The sequence below is a fragment of the Podarcis filfolensis genome (assembly GCF_964270895.1).
Source record: "Podarcis filfolensis genome assembly, chromosome: 9".
NCBI classification, from domain to species: Eukaryota; Metazoa; Chordata; class Lepidosauria; order Squamata; family Lacertidae; genus Podarcis; species Podarcis filfolensis.
The window spans coordinates 27,788,717-27,803,887 of record NC_139610.1 but is presented as its reverse complement, the minus strand read 5'-3'; the positions used below and the strand labels follow the sequence as shown (position 1 = coordinate 27,803,887).

At 39.5% G+C, this 15,171-nt stretch overlaps 2 protein-coding genes across 6 annotated transcripts in view; one reads left to right on the top strand and one right to left on the bottom strand.

The window, feature by feature from the left end:
* Positions 1-89: 89 nt before the first annotated feature.
* On the top strand, positions 90-14,849 carry PRIMPOL (primase and DNA directed polymerase). Of its 4 annotated transcripts, XM_083631197.1 has the most exons (14): positions 90-195; positions 1,156-1,238; positions 2,680-2,864; positions 3,011-3,102; positions 4,442-4,583; positions 6,357-6,504; positions 7,213-7,500; positions 8,461-8,623; positions 9,062-9,159; positions 10,101-10,187; positions 10,269-10,377; positions 10,546-10,628; positions 10,717-10,763; positions 12,821-13,139. In XM_083631197.1, the coding sequence occupies exons 2-14, from the start codon at positions 1,229-1,231 to the stop codon at positions 13,121-13,123; spliced, it is 1,755 nt and encodes a 584-aa protein (XP_083487323.1). In that variant the 5' UTR covers positions 90-195; positions 1,156-1,228; the 3' UTR covers positions 13,124-13,139. The 4 variants fall into 4 exon arrangements, with proteins under 4 accessions (XP_083487323.1, XP_083487322.1, XP_083487324.1 ...); XM_083631196.1 differs by having other exon boundaries at positions 10,101-10,377; positions 12,821-14,849; XM_083631199.1 differs by lacking the exons at positions 90-195; positions 1,156-1,238; positions 2,680-2,864; positions 3,011-3,102 and adding an exon at positions 3,275-3,610 and having other exon boundaries at positions 12,821-14,849.
* The window catches only part of CENPU (centromere protein U), a 29,942-nt gene continuing 27,661 nt past the window's right edge, over positions 12,891-15,171 (bottom strand). For both annotated transcript variants that reach the window (XM_083631142.1, XM_083631143.1), the window contains 2 exons: positions 14,843-14,999; positions 12,891-14,196 (listed from right to left, as the gene is read on the bottom strand). In XM_083631142.1, the coding sequence (XP_083487268.1) occupies positions 14,074-14,196; positions 14,843-14,999 (280 nt within the window). In that variant the 3' untranslated portion in view covers positions 12,891-14,073. The remainder of the gene's footprint in view (positions 14,197-14,842; positions 15,000-15,171) is intronic.

The window sequence follows — 15,171 nt, the reverse complement described above, 5'->3', positions numbered from 1 at the left end:
GAGGAGGAGGAGGAAAGGAAGAAGGAGAGGAAGCTGCCCTAGCAACGGCGACGGCCCCAGCAACAAGGAAGTTTGTCCAATGGAAAGCGCGGGAAACCGCCCGTCGGCTCCCTCTTTTGCGCGCGCAAAGCCACTCCTCTTCGGAAGCGGCTGCGGGGCTGCAGCTGCTCTCCTCCCCACGCTCTCTGCATAGAGGTAGGTAGGGGGGCAGCTGCGATGCGGTTCACCCCCCATCAGTGCCGGATTGACGTATAAGCTAAACAAGCTATAGCTTAGGGCCCCACTCTCTTGCCCCCCTTTCACTATTAATATACTTCTTAATTGTATTTCAGTTCAATAATTACTTTGATATAATACATATTTTGTTATGTGCAGATGGCTTTAGATACCTATTAGTAGGTATGTAAAAACACCAGGCAGGCCCCACAAATAACCCAGAGATGTATTTTAAATAAAAGGACACATTCCACTCATGTAAAACCACGCTGATTCCCGGACCGTCTGTGGGCTGGATTTAGAAGGCGATTGGGCCAGATCCAGCCCCCGGGCCTTAGGTTGCCTACCCATGCATTAGTGTGTTGGCTGCAGTGTGTCGTGCGAACGCTCCGCACGCTCCTCCCGGGGCTGGAAAGGGGTTAGTTTAACCTCCGGTTTGCTAGTAAAACTGAATTACTGTGTCGCGAAATGATGCATGTCTAAACAGAGTGTCACCAACATGAAAAGTTTGGAAAGATCTGGCTTATAGGAACCTGAAACCCTTCGTGTGTGTGTGTGCGTGCGTGTGTGCGCTGGAAGGCCTATTTGCATTTCCTTTGCATATGGTCTGGGTGCCAAGTGGATTTTGGGCCCCGGTACACAACGTATGTGTACCGTGTACTATATGTGCACTATACAAATGAGTACTACTGTATACAAATACTTTGTATTTGTATAGTACACATTGCTCTAAATAAGTCCAGCACTGGACAACTAACAGACTTTACTACTGAGCTGACGTGTCAATCACAGATATAGTTGGGGCACTGGGTCTTTACCATAGCAACTGGCTTGGCTGTTTTTGCACCTGCAGTTAGCTCAACCATGGGGTGATTTACACTTATGAAGGAAATTAACCATTTCTCATATTCAGCATATTAATAGTCTACGTTTTTACAGGTATTTTCCCCTCAGTGTGTTTGCTGTCTCAAAGTAGGATAAAGACTGATTACTTCTCTGCAAGAAAGGTATCATGAGCACCAGTAAGTCCACTATTCCAAGTTCTGAAAATATTTACATTAAACTTAGCAGTATTAAGCATGATTAAAACTTCTTGCAGATAAAATCACTGCTGATTCAGAATAATTTATTTGATTCAGTTGACATTAGTGGTTCGTTCCAGAATTCTGTGAGGAGACATCGCATGGAATTAGGTGGTCTTGGTGCCTCATTTTTCCTGTGCCCCTTGAAAATCTGCTTCAGAGGGTTGGAGGACTTTCTGAGACAGGATGTTAGGGCTGCAAGTAGAGGAAATCAGCAAAAGTCCCTTCTGTTTGTGGAAGAGCTGCTGGGTCCAAATTCTTTGGATCCAACCCAGTAAATATATGTGCATATTCTGAAATATAAGGTGGGAAATGCAGATTGAGAACATAGGACACTGGACTGAATATATGATGAGAATGACATGATCCATATATATACACAGACATATTTGCATCATATCTGCATCACTGGACTAATGTCCTGTTTCATGATCACGTGTATTAATACTTCCACCTTTAAAACTGATTTTCTGGTGGAACATGCCATGCTTGCTGAAGGATGTAATAGCTTGACATTAAAATATGTACTTTGAACAATTTAGTGTTAAGAGTGGTGTGTCAATGCAGCCCTTTTTTTAAGAAGTGCATGTTTATGTACTCCAGTTTTCTGTCTTATACATGAGCAGCAACCAGCAAAGGACTCAATCCCTGTTTAATGTATATTTTAACATGGAAATTGTGGTCTATGTGCACCTTTCCCAATATGTTGGAGCTTTCTAATAATATCAATACCCAGTTGCTAAATAAATTGTAAGAAGTGGGATGTGTTCTCTGTTCAGTGTACTGCTGATGCTAGACATATCGTTTGCATGTCCACCAACCCAGTTAGCCTGTGAAATATCTATCTATGCACTTCCCAAGTGTCTCTTAAGATACAGGATAAGCTGACGCTTCAAAATAAGCAAGCACCTTGTCTTACTGGTCAGTGGTTTCAATTGATTCTGGAAGTGGTTAAGTCTGTACAGTGGTACCTCAGGTTACATACGCTTCAGATTAATGACTCCGCTAACACAGAAATCGTGCTTCAGGTTAAGAACTTTGCTTCAGGATGAGAACAGAAATTGTGCTCCGGCGGAACGGCGGCAGCAGGAGGCCCCATTAGCTAAAGTGGTGCTTCAGGTTAAGAACAGTTTCAAGTTAAGAACGGACCTCCGGAACGAATTAACTACTTAACCCGAGGTACCACTGTACTTGCATGCTTCTTTGCTTATTTGCACCACCCATTTACCAATGCCACAATTTCATCTCTGGTCAAGAAGACAGTAAGAGTCGATCTGGGCTATATTGTATAATAACTATCTGTAAATAATCATGAGCTTCACTTGTTATTTATAAATGGAACTCTTGGTTGAATACAAACTTGATATTTTGATTGCTTTAGAACAGACAAAGAGAAAATGGGAAGAAAGGCTAAAGGATATTGAGGAGCTAGCATCTTCGTATAAACGACGGCCTCTCTGTCCACGTTACAAACCGCAGTTGTCCAAACCATGGCAAGCAACCCCAGTTTGGAAGCTATTTCATCGGCAAACTCAAGCATTTAACTTTGCCAAAACTTGTAAACAGGTATGATGGTTAATGATTAGAATGTGGCTTTGCCAGCAATGTGCCTTGCACATGTTAAGTTTTTGTTATAGCACATTTATAATTGAGAAATGACTTGGCTTTGGGTACTTTGATTTGTTGATTGAGTTTTTTTTTAATTTTTAAAGGATGTTCATGTATTTGCTTTGGAAAAGAATGCAGAAAACAAGCAAAGGATTTATCTTGTGACAACATACACAGAGCTTTGGTTTTATTATAGGCAAGTATCTGAAAAACAAATACTGTACTCAGAACGATTTATGTTCCTATATTGATGTAACCCAAACCTTTGTGTGTTTACTTTGAATAAGTTCCCCTATGTTAAATGGCACTTACCCCCATGTAGATTGCAGCCATTGCAGTTTAGAAGTTGAATCCAGACTTTACCTTTGGGAGATGGAAGGGCTCCTACCTTATACCTTTGATCCAGCAGTGGGATCACACTGAGAGAAGACAAGGTGAGGGGGAACTTTTGCTGAGTTCCCCAGAAGCCCCTAGCATCACTTTTCACAGTGTTCCAGTAGGTCCCCAATCATGTGAAGCAGATTTTTGGAGAGCACTAAGGATTGGAAGGGGAAATGGGATTCTGTAATAGTCTGCTTTCCTTCCTCTGCTGACTAGAGCACCCCCTGAGTGGAATTCTGCTTGGGATGCTCCTGGAACCAAGCCTATGCAGTGGAACCTTGGTTCTCAAACGCCTTGGTACTTGAACATTTCGGCACCTGGAAGTGTTCCGGTTTTCGAACGTTTTTTGGAAGCCAAACGTCCGATGCGGTTGTCGGCTATTGTTTCCGGGGTGCCTGGCCAGTCGGAAGCCACGCCTTTTTTTTTAACGTTTTGGAAGTCGAACTGACTTCTGGAACGAATTACGTTCAAGAACCAAGGTACCACTGTATATTCATTTGTGTCCGTCCCCCCCCCAGTGTGACAGAACATTCAACTTTTCATTAGATTTTTATTAGATTGAGGGTATATTTTCTTTTTCTTCCAAAAAGGAAACTAAAAATAAATAAATATGTGGGCGCATCTTTTGCACCTTTGACCTCACTCAACAACATGAGTGCTGGTGTAGCGCCTGACATCTGTTGCCACATTAGTTCACTTCTGGTATAAGCTCCTTGCAACAGTTATTTAGCTTTACTTAGATAGGCTCACTCAGCCAGCACATCTTTGTGCTTTTGTGTTCTTCAACTGTGTAGTGGCTTTCTGTAAAACCATACACATAAAGAACTGGGACATATTTTTGGAGCAGGGGATAACTCAAAGTGTTTCCAAACTATATATTTTTTTATAGTTTAGAGTTCCTCATTCCAAATTTGATGATAAACAGCTGTGTTCATCAATAGGATGCTATGGGTTTTTCCAGACAATAAGGGTTCTTTTCTGTTTGGCCTTTCAGAAGGTTCCATTTGCATTTCACAGAGGTTATCTCCTGCATGCAAGGCAATAGCAATGTAAAGTAACTACGATTTTATTTAAAATAATTTGGAGTTTTTGGTGTAATCTGATAATTGTAATTGCAATGAATATAAATTATTCTGATTCTCCCTTTAATCTAGAACATATAATGAAACAAGCCTTATGCATTGTTATGAGGTTATTCCAGAAGAAGCTGTTTGCAAACTTTACTTTGATTTGGAATTCTACATACCAGCTAATCAAGAAGCTGATGGGAAACAGATGGTAGCAGACTTGATAGAGGTAATATTAAAGTAATAAGGAATATAGATTTAGGCAAAACATTCGGGGAATATGCTCGGTATAATGGAATTTTAACAATGAAATAAGCCACTAAGGGAGGCAGTAGAATCTTGTTCTTTGGTGATTCAAACAAATGCTACACCATCATCTGTTAGTTTAAAATCTAATCCTGCAAGGTATTGGGCAAGACATGCCATGACCTTTATATCTAGTCTTAAGCACTTGAGAAGTAGTAGTATCAATTGTGAGGGAATATAGTGTGAGCAGACTTTGGTGTTGGTACTTCGAAATTTCAAGTAACATATAAGACTTTTATTTTACCAAAGAAGAGTGCCTAGTCTTAAAGTTTCAAAAAAAGAAGTTTAGTGGATGGTATGAAAGTTGGAGCACACTGGGGAAAATAGCAGCTGTCTCTGTTTCAGTGCGTAGTCATAAGATGTGCCCTTTTGACAGAAGTGGAAAGTCTGAGTCTTTCTGAGGCTGGGTGAAGAGGGACAGTGTGGTTGATTTCCCATGCGCTGTGTAAAAGAGGAAGGTCTGGAGATGAGGTCTAAAACCTTTGAAGTGTTGCTTGACCAAAAAGGCATTTTTTGGCCACAGTATAAGGGACTATCAATCCATCTGAACTGGACTGGCCAACAATCAAAGGGCTATGTGTAATGTACTACATATGCCCAGGGACTTTTCGGCTCCCACTCACCTGCTTGCTGTACCCCTTGCAAACTCCCTCCCAAAGCCCAGGGGTTTCTCAAGAGCAGCATTCCATGAAACAGAAGGGGCTGCGGCTTAAAGGGAAAACTGACCACTGTCTCTCTCCCCATGACCAACACATAAGTACCCCTGAGTTGGAGGAGGGCTTTTTCTACCAGATGTCTTGGATTGGACTATTTGACTTTTCGTCATCTTTGTAATCAATGAAAACATAAAATATCTATATTTTTAAATACTGTTCCTGCAATAGAATATTGTTACAGAGTACAGTCATACCTTGGTTTTCGAACAGCTTAGTTCTCAAACGTTTTGGCTTCCGAACGCCACAAACCCAGAAGTGAGTGTTCCGGTTTGCGAACTATTTTTGGAAGCCAAATGTCCGACGGGCCTTCCTGCAGCCAATCGGAAGCCGCGCTTTGGTTTCTGAACATTTTGGAAGTCAGACGGACTTCTGGAATGGATTTTGTTTGACTTCCAAGGTAGGAGAGAGGAGGAGACATGAATATGGGAGTTCCCTAGGGTAGTAACATGGAGGGGAATGGCAAGGGCTTGGCAAGTTGAGTAAGCAGGGACACAGCCCCTGGGAAGTAGTATCAGGGAAAAATAATTTCATGACTGAGGGAAAATGACTTGGCCTTTTGGTTAGGATCATATGAAAACATTCGCTATGTTTAAACAGCACAACTGCAGCAAACCAATCTGTAACAGAGAGAGCACAAAGTATTGTGGCTTAAGAATGCCCAATTTCAGTGGAGTCAATGAGCTTAAAGTCATATACCAAGTTAAATCTTAGTCATAAAGATACTTACTTGTATTTTGCTGTATTTGAAATTTTCTGTGTTAGTTTTTCTAAAAGCTATGAAATGAAGCCATTTTTTGTGCTGGTTAATTTTGCATATCAGGTCTTTTAAATATGTTTATATTATCTTATGTTTTTACTTATGGCAATGTTTAAAATATGTTGTAAGTAGTGTGGATACTTATTGGGTAATAAGCCATTAACAAGTTTAATAATTAATAGGGGACAAAATGATAAAGGGAGAATTTCACTGTGTCTTTCAGTTCATTTGTAAAAAAATTGATGAACACTATGGAATAAAATGTTCAGTTGAAGATGTTTTGAATCTGGATTCCAGCACCAAAGAAAAATTTAGTTGCCACTTAATATTTTTGCTCCACAATGCTGCATTTAAGAATAATATTCATATAGGTAAGCACAATTTATTTCAAATGCATGCAAAATTGATTTGCAACCATTTTAAGGTAGTGGATATGAATTTATATTATCAATTTTTTATATCTAACAAGTTGGGCTGTATATACAGCCAGTTGGCAAGTGTGGCTCACATGCTTCATTGGTTAAAGTGTCTGACTAGGAGCAGGAAGACAGGTTCAAATCCTCACTCAGCCATGAAGTTGACTGAACTTGGGCCAGACTGTCTCTCAGTCTAACCAACCTCAAGGGATCGTTAAGAGGATAAAATGTTCTGGAAGAACCAACTTGAGCTCCTTGGACGAAGAGTGTAAATAATAGTAACACTCAGACTCAGTACTTCCAGCTTACAGAGGTTCATTGTGCAAGTTATTCCAGTCTGCACTGGTGCCCTTGCCCTCATGGCTGGTTTGGAGTGGGTTGTGTATTGCTAGCTTCCTGCAGCATGCCAGCTAATGTCATAGGGTTCTTTCTATGCTTTTGTTTGTATTCTAACCACCAGATCAGGAGCATGAGAAGCTAACTGGATAAGCTGTTAGTAAAATCTTGGAAAAAGGAATTCGTACACTGCCTGCTGTTTTGCCCCCCCCCCCCAAATTTATAAAGATTCAGTATTTCCTATTAGGCAAGCAATTGCATATTGATTCTTAGATTGTTTAACTTTCCTATTGTTGATCTCACAAATTTCCCCATTCTATTTTTTAGGTAACTTTTTAAGAAAAATTTTGCAACCTGCTGTTCTTTTAACTAGGAAAAGAGACGCAATGGTTCCAGAGAAACAGGTGGTCTCTCGTTCTCAGAATTGCAAAACTGCCACTGATTTGCCCAGCTCTCTTGAAAACCAGACTGTCACCAAGGATGTGTCTCATTGTAGGCAACTTAGCGCAAACAATTCTTTGGGAAATGGTGCATCTCAATGGAAAGAAAATCCAGATCTTTCTTTTCTAATAGTGAATGGTAAACACGGAGAAAAGCAGTTGTTCGTAGATCTTGGTAAATATAAATGCACATTTAATACACAGCTCTATGGTAATATTTTTGCATATGTGAAGAATCTGGGAACATTTTATTTATGCCTAAACAGGAGAGCTGGCAGGTATATCTGACAATCTGCTGTAGCTGGGGGGCCCTTTAAGTATTGTCAGGCTACAACTCCCAGGAGTCCCAGCCAGTACAGCTAGTGGATGGGGACAATAGATGCTGTACTCAGACAATGAAAGGATGGCGCCATGTGAGCACCCCTGCTATAGCCCTTGTATGTATTTCATGCTTGACAGCATAGGGTACAGGTGGCACACTAATGCTTTAAGAAGCTTTTTGCCAATTGGTTGCGTATTTCAGTACGGAGATAATTTCAAAATTACTCACTGTGAATTTGTCCAGTGTGTGCTGATTAACGCTGATACTAAAAATGGTGGGCCTGATCTGGTCCTGTTGTATGTATGACTTTGGGTATGAGCAATTCTCCGCCCATGCGAAGAGTGCCAAAAGGGAAGATGAAGAACAGCTGTCAGAGACTTCGCATATGGGGAGGGAAGATGTAATAAGAACACAGTCATTCTTTATTTATACATGTGATGTTCAGGGGGATGGGCCAACATTTGCTGTATAAAGTCTACCTTCTCTTGCTAAGTGTTTACTGGCTCAGGATGTTTGCGCATTTTCAAGCATACTTCATCTGACACCACAAACACAAGTATTGTCAGGACTCTACATTCTAATCCCCTCATATGTTGGAAATCTTATTTGATATACAAAAACACCCCAAAAAAACCCTGTTAGTGAGATCCCAGCTGTTGTTAAAGAGGTATTCAGTGATAAATTAAGAGGTGCATTCCAAGAGAGTTTATGGATTGAAATTGGTGGCCTTAAACACATTTAAATGTTGAATTGCTTTGTTGATTCCAAAAGCATAAGCAATTGTAGATACAGCCAATAACCGTTTTTCTCTAGGAGTATATACAAAGAACAGAAACCTCCGATTATACAAGTCATCGAAAGCAGGAAACTCTGTTGTTTTGGACATTGCTGAAGATAACAGATTTGTTCCTGAACCAGTAAAGAATTCTTGTATAGAAGAGCAGTATTTCCTTTCCTCTTTGATCTGTAATGTAAGGTAACAATACCACTTTATTGAAATGATTATTGAGGATATTCATTATTTCACTTGCAATAGCAATGACTGATTATGTATGCTTGTCCCCCTCTGCTTGGAATCCTGGAGAATTTGGAGCAACATTGCATTGTAGTCATGATAGACTGGGGTATGTTTAAGCCTGTTGGCTTGAGGAGCTGCCCTCTCATATGGCTATAAATCTTGGAAGGTGGTTGGTATAAAGCAGAATTTTTCCTGTTGTCCTGTTTCTTTTTTCTATCTCTGTCATTTTATTCATGATTTGTGATTGCTTCTCCAAGCACTGATATAGCCAAGTAAGTGAAAATAATGAGCTTTTTTTTTTAACATGGTTTAAAGTGCGGCTATAGATGTGTGGCTGTGGAAAATATGCGTGTATCCTGCAAGTATTAAGATTCTTCCTCCTGTGTTTCTTCTCAGATATTCAGACAGTTTAAAAATTTTGTCCTGTGACAACCCAAAGGAGACAAAAGAAAAATCTACGGATTTAGACGGCAGTGTTTCTAATGGCTGTCTGGGTAATTGTGTTAAAATAAATTTTGATTCATGTTATGGAAATGATGCAATGGCATTTAAAAATTCAAAATGTTTTTATTTCATCATGTGGCTGTGAAAATGAGTATGTCTGAATTGTGAAATTTATGTCTAGCTGTGCTCCTGAAGAAGTTTATCCTGAAACATTATGATGCATAGTAAATACTTCAAATATCTACAAAAAATTTGTAAGCTGCTGACAAGTATTTGATTAAACCGCTCTTTGTCAGTGGTCATTGCAGTGTATTACACACAAAAAACAAAAGACAATCCAAAAATTTTCAGAAGTGTCACGTTATCAGAAATTTAAAAATGGATTAATGTGCAGCAAGATTAATTTGTACTGCTGCTGACTAGGCTAGATATGAAAAGCACGTTAGATTTTATTACATTCTCAGTGCAGACTTGAGGGAAGGAGACTCAGAATTCAGCTTTCTTAGGTGAAGTTCATACCATTTCAGGCTCCATTCCTCGAATATGCAAAGCTGGGGGCTGCATTATTCCATCCGGCCCAGAGCAGCTCCATTGGACTCAGCTGGTGGAGTGATGCTAGCATTATTCCAGCCTCTGGCAGTAGCCTGCTGAAAGCCCAAACCAGGGGTGGGTGGCCATTGCTATGCCAACGCTAGAATGCTGTAGCCTCGAACAGGTTTTTGCCTGCTGCCTCAACTGACATAAGCAACGTGGATGCAACAGTGGCTATGTTTCTGTTATGCCCTGCTCCTGCCTGGCCAAGTTTTAGCATCCTCTGTCAATGATTGCTTGTGTACTATGACAGGCAAGCTAGAAATGGTTTTGGTATGGAGCTTTTTGCTTTTTTTTACCATGGCAATGAGGTCCTAATTCTGTTCCTAACAGTGTTCATATTTTATTTCTTAGTATGTGCTATGGAAGAATAAGTTAATTTTTGTAATTTTTTTTATAGACCCCATAGGAGGATATCAGTGCTCACCTTATCCAGAAATTGATAACTTCGTTCTCTCTTTGGTCAATAAAGATAATGTTCAAGGAGGTAAGGAATATTTTTGGGCCAGAGGTGGTATTTCTAAAGATAATGAAGTTGTTTACAAAGTGGAACATCTCTTTTTTTCAGGGATAAGAAGATGGAACTATTTTTCTCTTGAGCAACTTCTTGTATATGACATCTCCAAGTATCGCTGGTGCATGAATATTGGCAGAGCTCACAAAAGTAACAATATAATGTATGTATACTTTGGTATTTTCCTAAAAATAATTTGTTCAATAGGTTAATAAAACTAGGATTACCTTTTCTGCAAAGCATTTATCTGTAGCAAGGCTATAAAATAAAGCAATTAAGATCACTCGCATTGACTGAAACTTACATAAACTATTAAATCTATTATTTCAAGGATTGTAATAGATTTGAAAAGTGAGAATTGGTATCAAAAATGCCATGACCCTGTTTGCAGAGCAGAAAACTTCAAGTCAGAATGTGAGTACTTTTTTGTATTACCTACAATATTATAGCTACTAATGTTAAATGGTTATAATTCAATATAAACTCTCTTTGTATTTAACAGGTTTTCCACTACCAGCTGAGGTGTGCCTCCCATTTCTTTTCAAAGAGGTATGTTTTTCTCACAGTGCAATATTGAAATGTTTTGGTTATATCCTGGCAAGACCTATTTCTGTAGCAAACAATAGTTTAGAAAGTGAGTTGTGTAGGTGAAAAATGAGCAAACATAAGAGAGAGAAAATTCCAGGCCTACTTTTAAAAATAAAACCAGTATTTCATTAGCACAGTCTTGATGTTGTCGTAGGCTTGCATTATTAAGGTTGTGCAAGTGCATAACTCCTCTCAATTTGTGTACAATATGCCCATAGAATTGAAAATTACTCATTGTGAGTTGGGCTTGTGAATACTGTAGTACTGCTTGTGTTTCTCTCATTAAAGTCATGCAAGCCCATCCCTGATCTAACTGTGAATTCCTTTCGTCTGCACAGTTGTGCAACTGCTAGGAAGCACATCCCACTAAAACCAGAACTTCATAATAAGACCTTCTCCATGTGTTATTTTGGCAGAAGTATTGTTAATGAAAATGCAAGTAGACTGCTCCTGCTCTATCATGAGCTAGGTTAGAAAGTACAGTGGCATCTTGGTTTACGAATTTAATCCGTTCCGGAAGTCCGTTCTTACACCAGAGCGTTCTTAAACCAAGGTGTGCTTTCCCAGAGCAGCAGGGGACTCAATTTACAAATGGAACACACTCAACAGGAAGCGGAACATGATCTGCTTCCAAGGCAAAGTTCACAAACCAAAACACCTACTTCTGGGTTTGCAGCATTCTTAATCCAAGATGTTAAAAAACTAAGCTGTTCTTAAACCAAGATGCCACTGTATGGTGCAAAAATATTGTTGTCTAATTAGTAAAGTCTGAGCAGAGTTGTGTGTCTTAACTTTTTTCTTACCAGCAATAACAGATGACTAAATGTGCAATATAGGGTCATGTTGCTGGGACAGAAATCGCAAGAGTGCCCTCTATTAACCTCCTAATAAAGGAATTCCTAGCTTTTCATCTACCACTTTGAAAATATATCTGAGCTACACTACAGCTCTTTGACCATGTGGAATAGCACCCTTTCCACTTGAATTGGTGGCTTTTTTTCTAAAAAAATGTTTAGGGCTACTCTCATTTTCCTACTCTTATTGAAATACTGCCCCTCCATGAGGCCAAACTTAGATTCACAAAATGTTTAGGGGTATGCATACCCCCAGAAAAAGCACTGGCGGCAACCACCTCTTCATAACAATTTTTGAACATATAGATTAACTATCTGAACAAAAAGTAGGCCTCTGAGCTGCTGCACATATGTGACATCATTTAATCTGTGAACACTCAAGTTGAATGTGAAACATCTCAAGTGAAAAATAGTGATGATGTTGGATGCTGTGAAATTTCTATCTGGTAACTAATTTGCAAGTGAACTTCCATGTGTGGCCTCTTAGCTTTGTGCATTCAGGATCTTTAAAAGACTAACCTGTTAGAAAGTCTCCCACTGAGGCTTAGCTCTTTCCTATTGAAGGAAAGCTTCTTCAACAGCCATGAGATATTGTGTTGGGCAGCTGCAGACAGTTACCAAAGCAGGCAGTATTTAAGAGTGTTTGCAGCTACTGTATATGAATACTTGTTGGAGCACATGGTGCTCTACTGAATTTATAAAAATCACCAACTTTGATTGGTGCATGACTTAAGGCCCTATAACAGCTCAGAACCGGGTTACTTGTGAGACTGCCCTGTCACCCAGTAGATTGCTGCCACCTGAGGGAGAGTTTTTCCTGCAAGTTCCAGAGATCTCAGAAGCCCATTCCACAATAATTCGGATCAGAGTTGTTAGCCCTGCTCTGTGGAGTAGCATTTCTTTCACAATACAACAGGCACCCAGTGTCTGCACTTTCTGAAAACAATGTTTTAGATTCTTTTTTTGTTTTTCATGTTTAACTGTTTTTCATTATTTGTAAATTGCCTTGAGACAATGGTTTAGAAGGCAAGCAATCAATGGTAGTAACAATAACAAAAAAATAAACTTGTATCTGGTGGTATGAAATATATAAATATTTTAAAACCTGGTTAAAAGTTATAATCCTCAACTATTTCTTTTGAAATCACTTGTTTACTTTAAAAGGATGAAGAATATGTGTATATAATGGATGAAAATGGAAATATTGAGGAAAAAGCAAACACACACCACAACCTTACAGAAAGAAAATCTTTAACGACAACACATGAAAATAGAGAGCTGAACACCAAGGAAAGCTCAAGTATCACAGGAGATAATGAAAATGACATCTGCTTTTTGGAAGCTGCTGAGGATATAGAACTAGCTGAAGCTGCTGAAACATTTCAGCCTTGGAGTACAGATGAAATACCTGATGAACTCCTAATAGAGGTTTCAAGAAAACACAAAGGAGATGAAACAAAAAAGTAACTCTACTTTAATAAATTAGGTATGGCTGAATAAAAAGCATTCATTAGGGTAGTTATGTTGGCAACAGCCAGACAAGCTAGCCAACAATGTGCTTTTACTTGAGAAATCATGATGGTTTCAGCTAGCTAGTCCCAAGAGTTCAAAAACCAAAAAACATTAGTACCCCTTACAGGGCTGAAACAACTTAGCAACCACCAAGATGCCAGTTACTGAAATATGCTCTCTCTTAATTCTAGAAATGGATTAGTACAGCTAAATAGTCAAATGAATAAAGTTATAGTGTAGAAAGTGATTTGTGTAATTCACATACATGTCCAACTACACATATATTAACTGTTTCGCACAGAGTGTGAGATTGGCAGAAGAGGGGACAAGCCACCTGCTTCATTTTAGAATGTTTTTCTTTGGTATGTTTTAATTATGTTAGTGATGGAAAACAAAGTAGCTTAATGTAAATTATACTACCCCGTGGGCCACAGGTAGCCAACATGCTGCTGTTCAGATGTTCTTAGGGCTTGACAGCAAGCAGTGAGGTCACTTCTCAAGCTTGCCATAAAAAACTATCAAGGTTTATCTTGTTTATATTCAGTTTTCTGTCCTATTCCACTACTTCCTATTTGCCTCCAACTTAACTGGCAATTTTAAAAAGCATTTATTGCTTTTTATGCTGAGTTCAGATAGCAACACTAAAAGTATGAATAGTTCAGCCACTTGAGAAAAATCTCTTCAAAACAGGACTAATCTTCCAATTTCCTGCTTCAACTACAATTCTATTAGAGGTGTCAGTGGGGTGGCATTCAACTGTGTTTTACTCCTATTAGACCTAGTGAAATTAATTGACATAACTTAGTAATGTTCATTAATTTCAATGGGTCTCTGCTGTGTAGTTGTATTTAAAATATGGCAGGGTATTCGTTAGGCAGTAAAGTGTAAATTATATGTATATATGTCTAGTCCTCCGTTTGTGAATCTAAAACCTGTTGTAATTTTGAGTTGATACGGCGAACGTGGCTTTCAGCTCCTAAAATTCTTCGTGATTCCACCAGGAGTGCAGGAAGGCTAGAGGCACCATACTATGAAAGAAGAAAACGGGGGCGGGGGGGAACAATGTTTCTAAGAAAGGCAGTATTAAAACACTTTGTGAAATAATCCAGTCACAGCCCCACCCACCCATGCAGTTGCACCCAGATCAACACTAACCACTCACTGTAGTTTGGGGACTATTCAGAACCAGGCTTGTCAAATCGAGTGGTAGCCTGGCAAGGCATTCCAGGGGCCATAGGATATACTGGATCTCCCTCTAGGTGGGCAGTGTCACTTTTGTATGCCCCAAAAGTAATAGCACCAAGGGTGGATCAGGTGCCTTTGGATCTGCTGGATCCAAACCCCTTCTTTCCCTCGGCATGCCACTGGGACTGCTGAGAGATGATTGAATACACTACCCCTGGAGCTGGTATACCAATTTTTCCCTCCCACTGGATGGGAGGGAACTACAAAAGAAAAGGCTGGAGCAGCACAGAATTTGGGGCAGGGGGGAGGTTAAATGTTACCACCACAATAAGCCCTTTCAGAATGAGCACAACAGGGTTTGGGTGGTTTCTCTGCCATGGATTCTCCCACCCACCCAGCTGCCCAAAACAACAGTAGCAACAATGAGGATTTCTCTACCAAAGTAATGAAATACTGCATATGGCATCAAACTATTAAACATATACTTACTACTGTTTTTTCTTGTGGGTTTTCCTTTCTGACATTGACATATTTTTGTTTAAGATCCTTTAAATCAGTCACCAACTGAACTGCATTCCTGAGAGTGGATAGTTCTCCCTGTAGTTCAGCATATTCTCTTTCCAGTTTCTTTAGCTGTGGTTCAGTTCTGCAAAACACAAATGTGTAAGCGTTGTGCCTTGATGAGCTACTTGGTTCTGCTAAAAAATAGTTAACTGTAGCTAACATTCAAGTGATCTTCTGCTCAGTCACACATGGGTTCTTCACTTCCACAGAACAATGTTTTAAAGAAGCTCCTGAGCCAAAGATTACTGATTGAT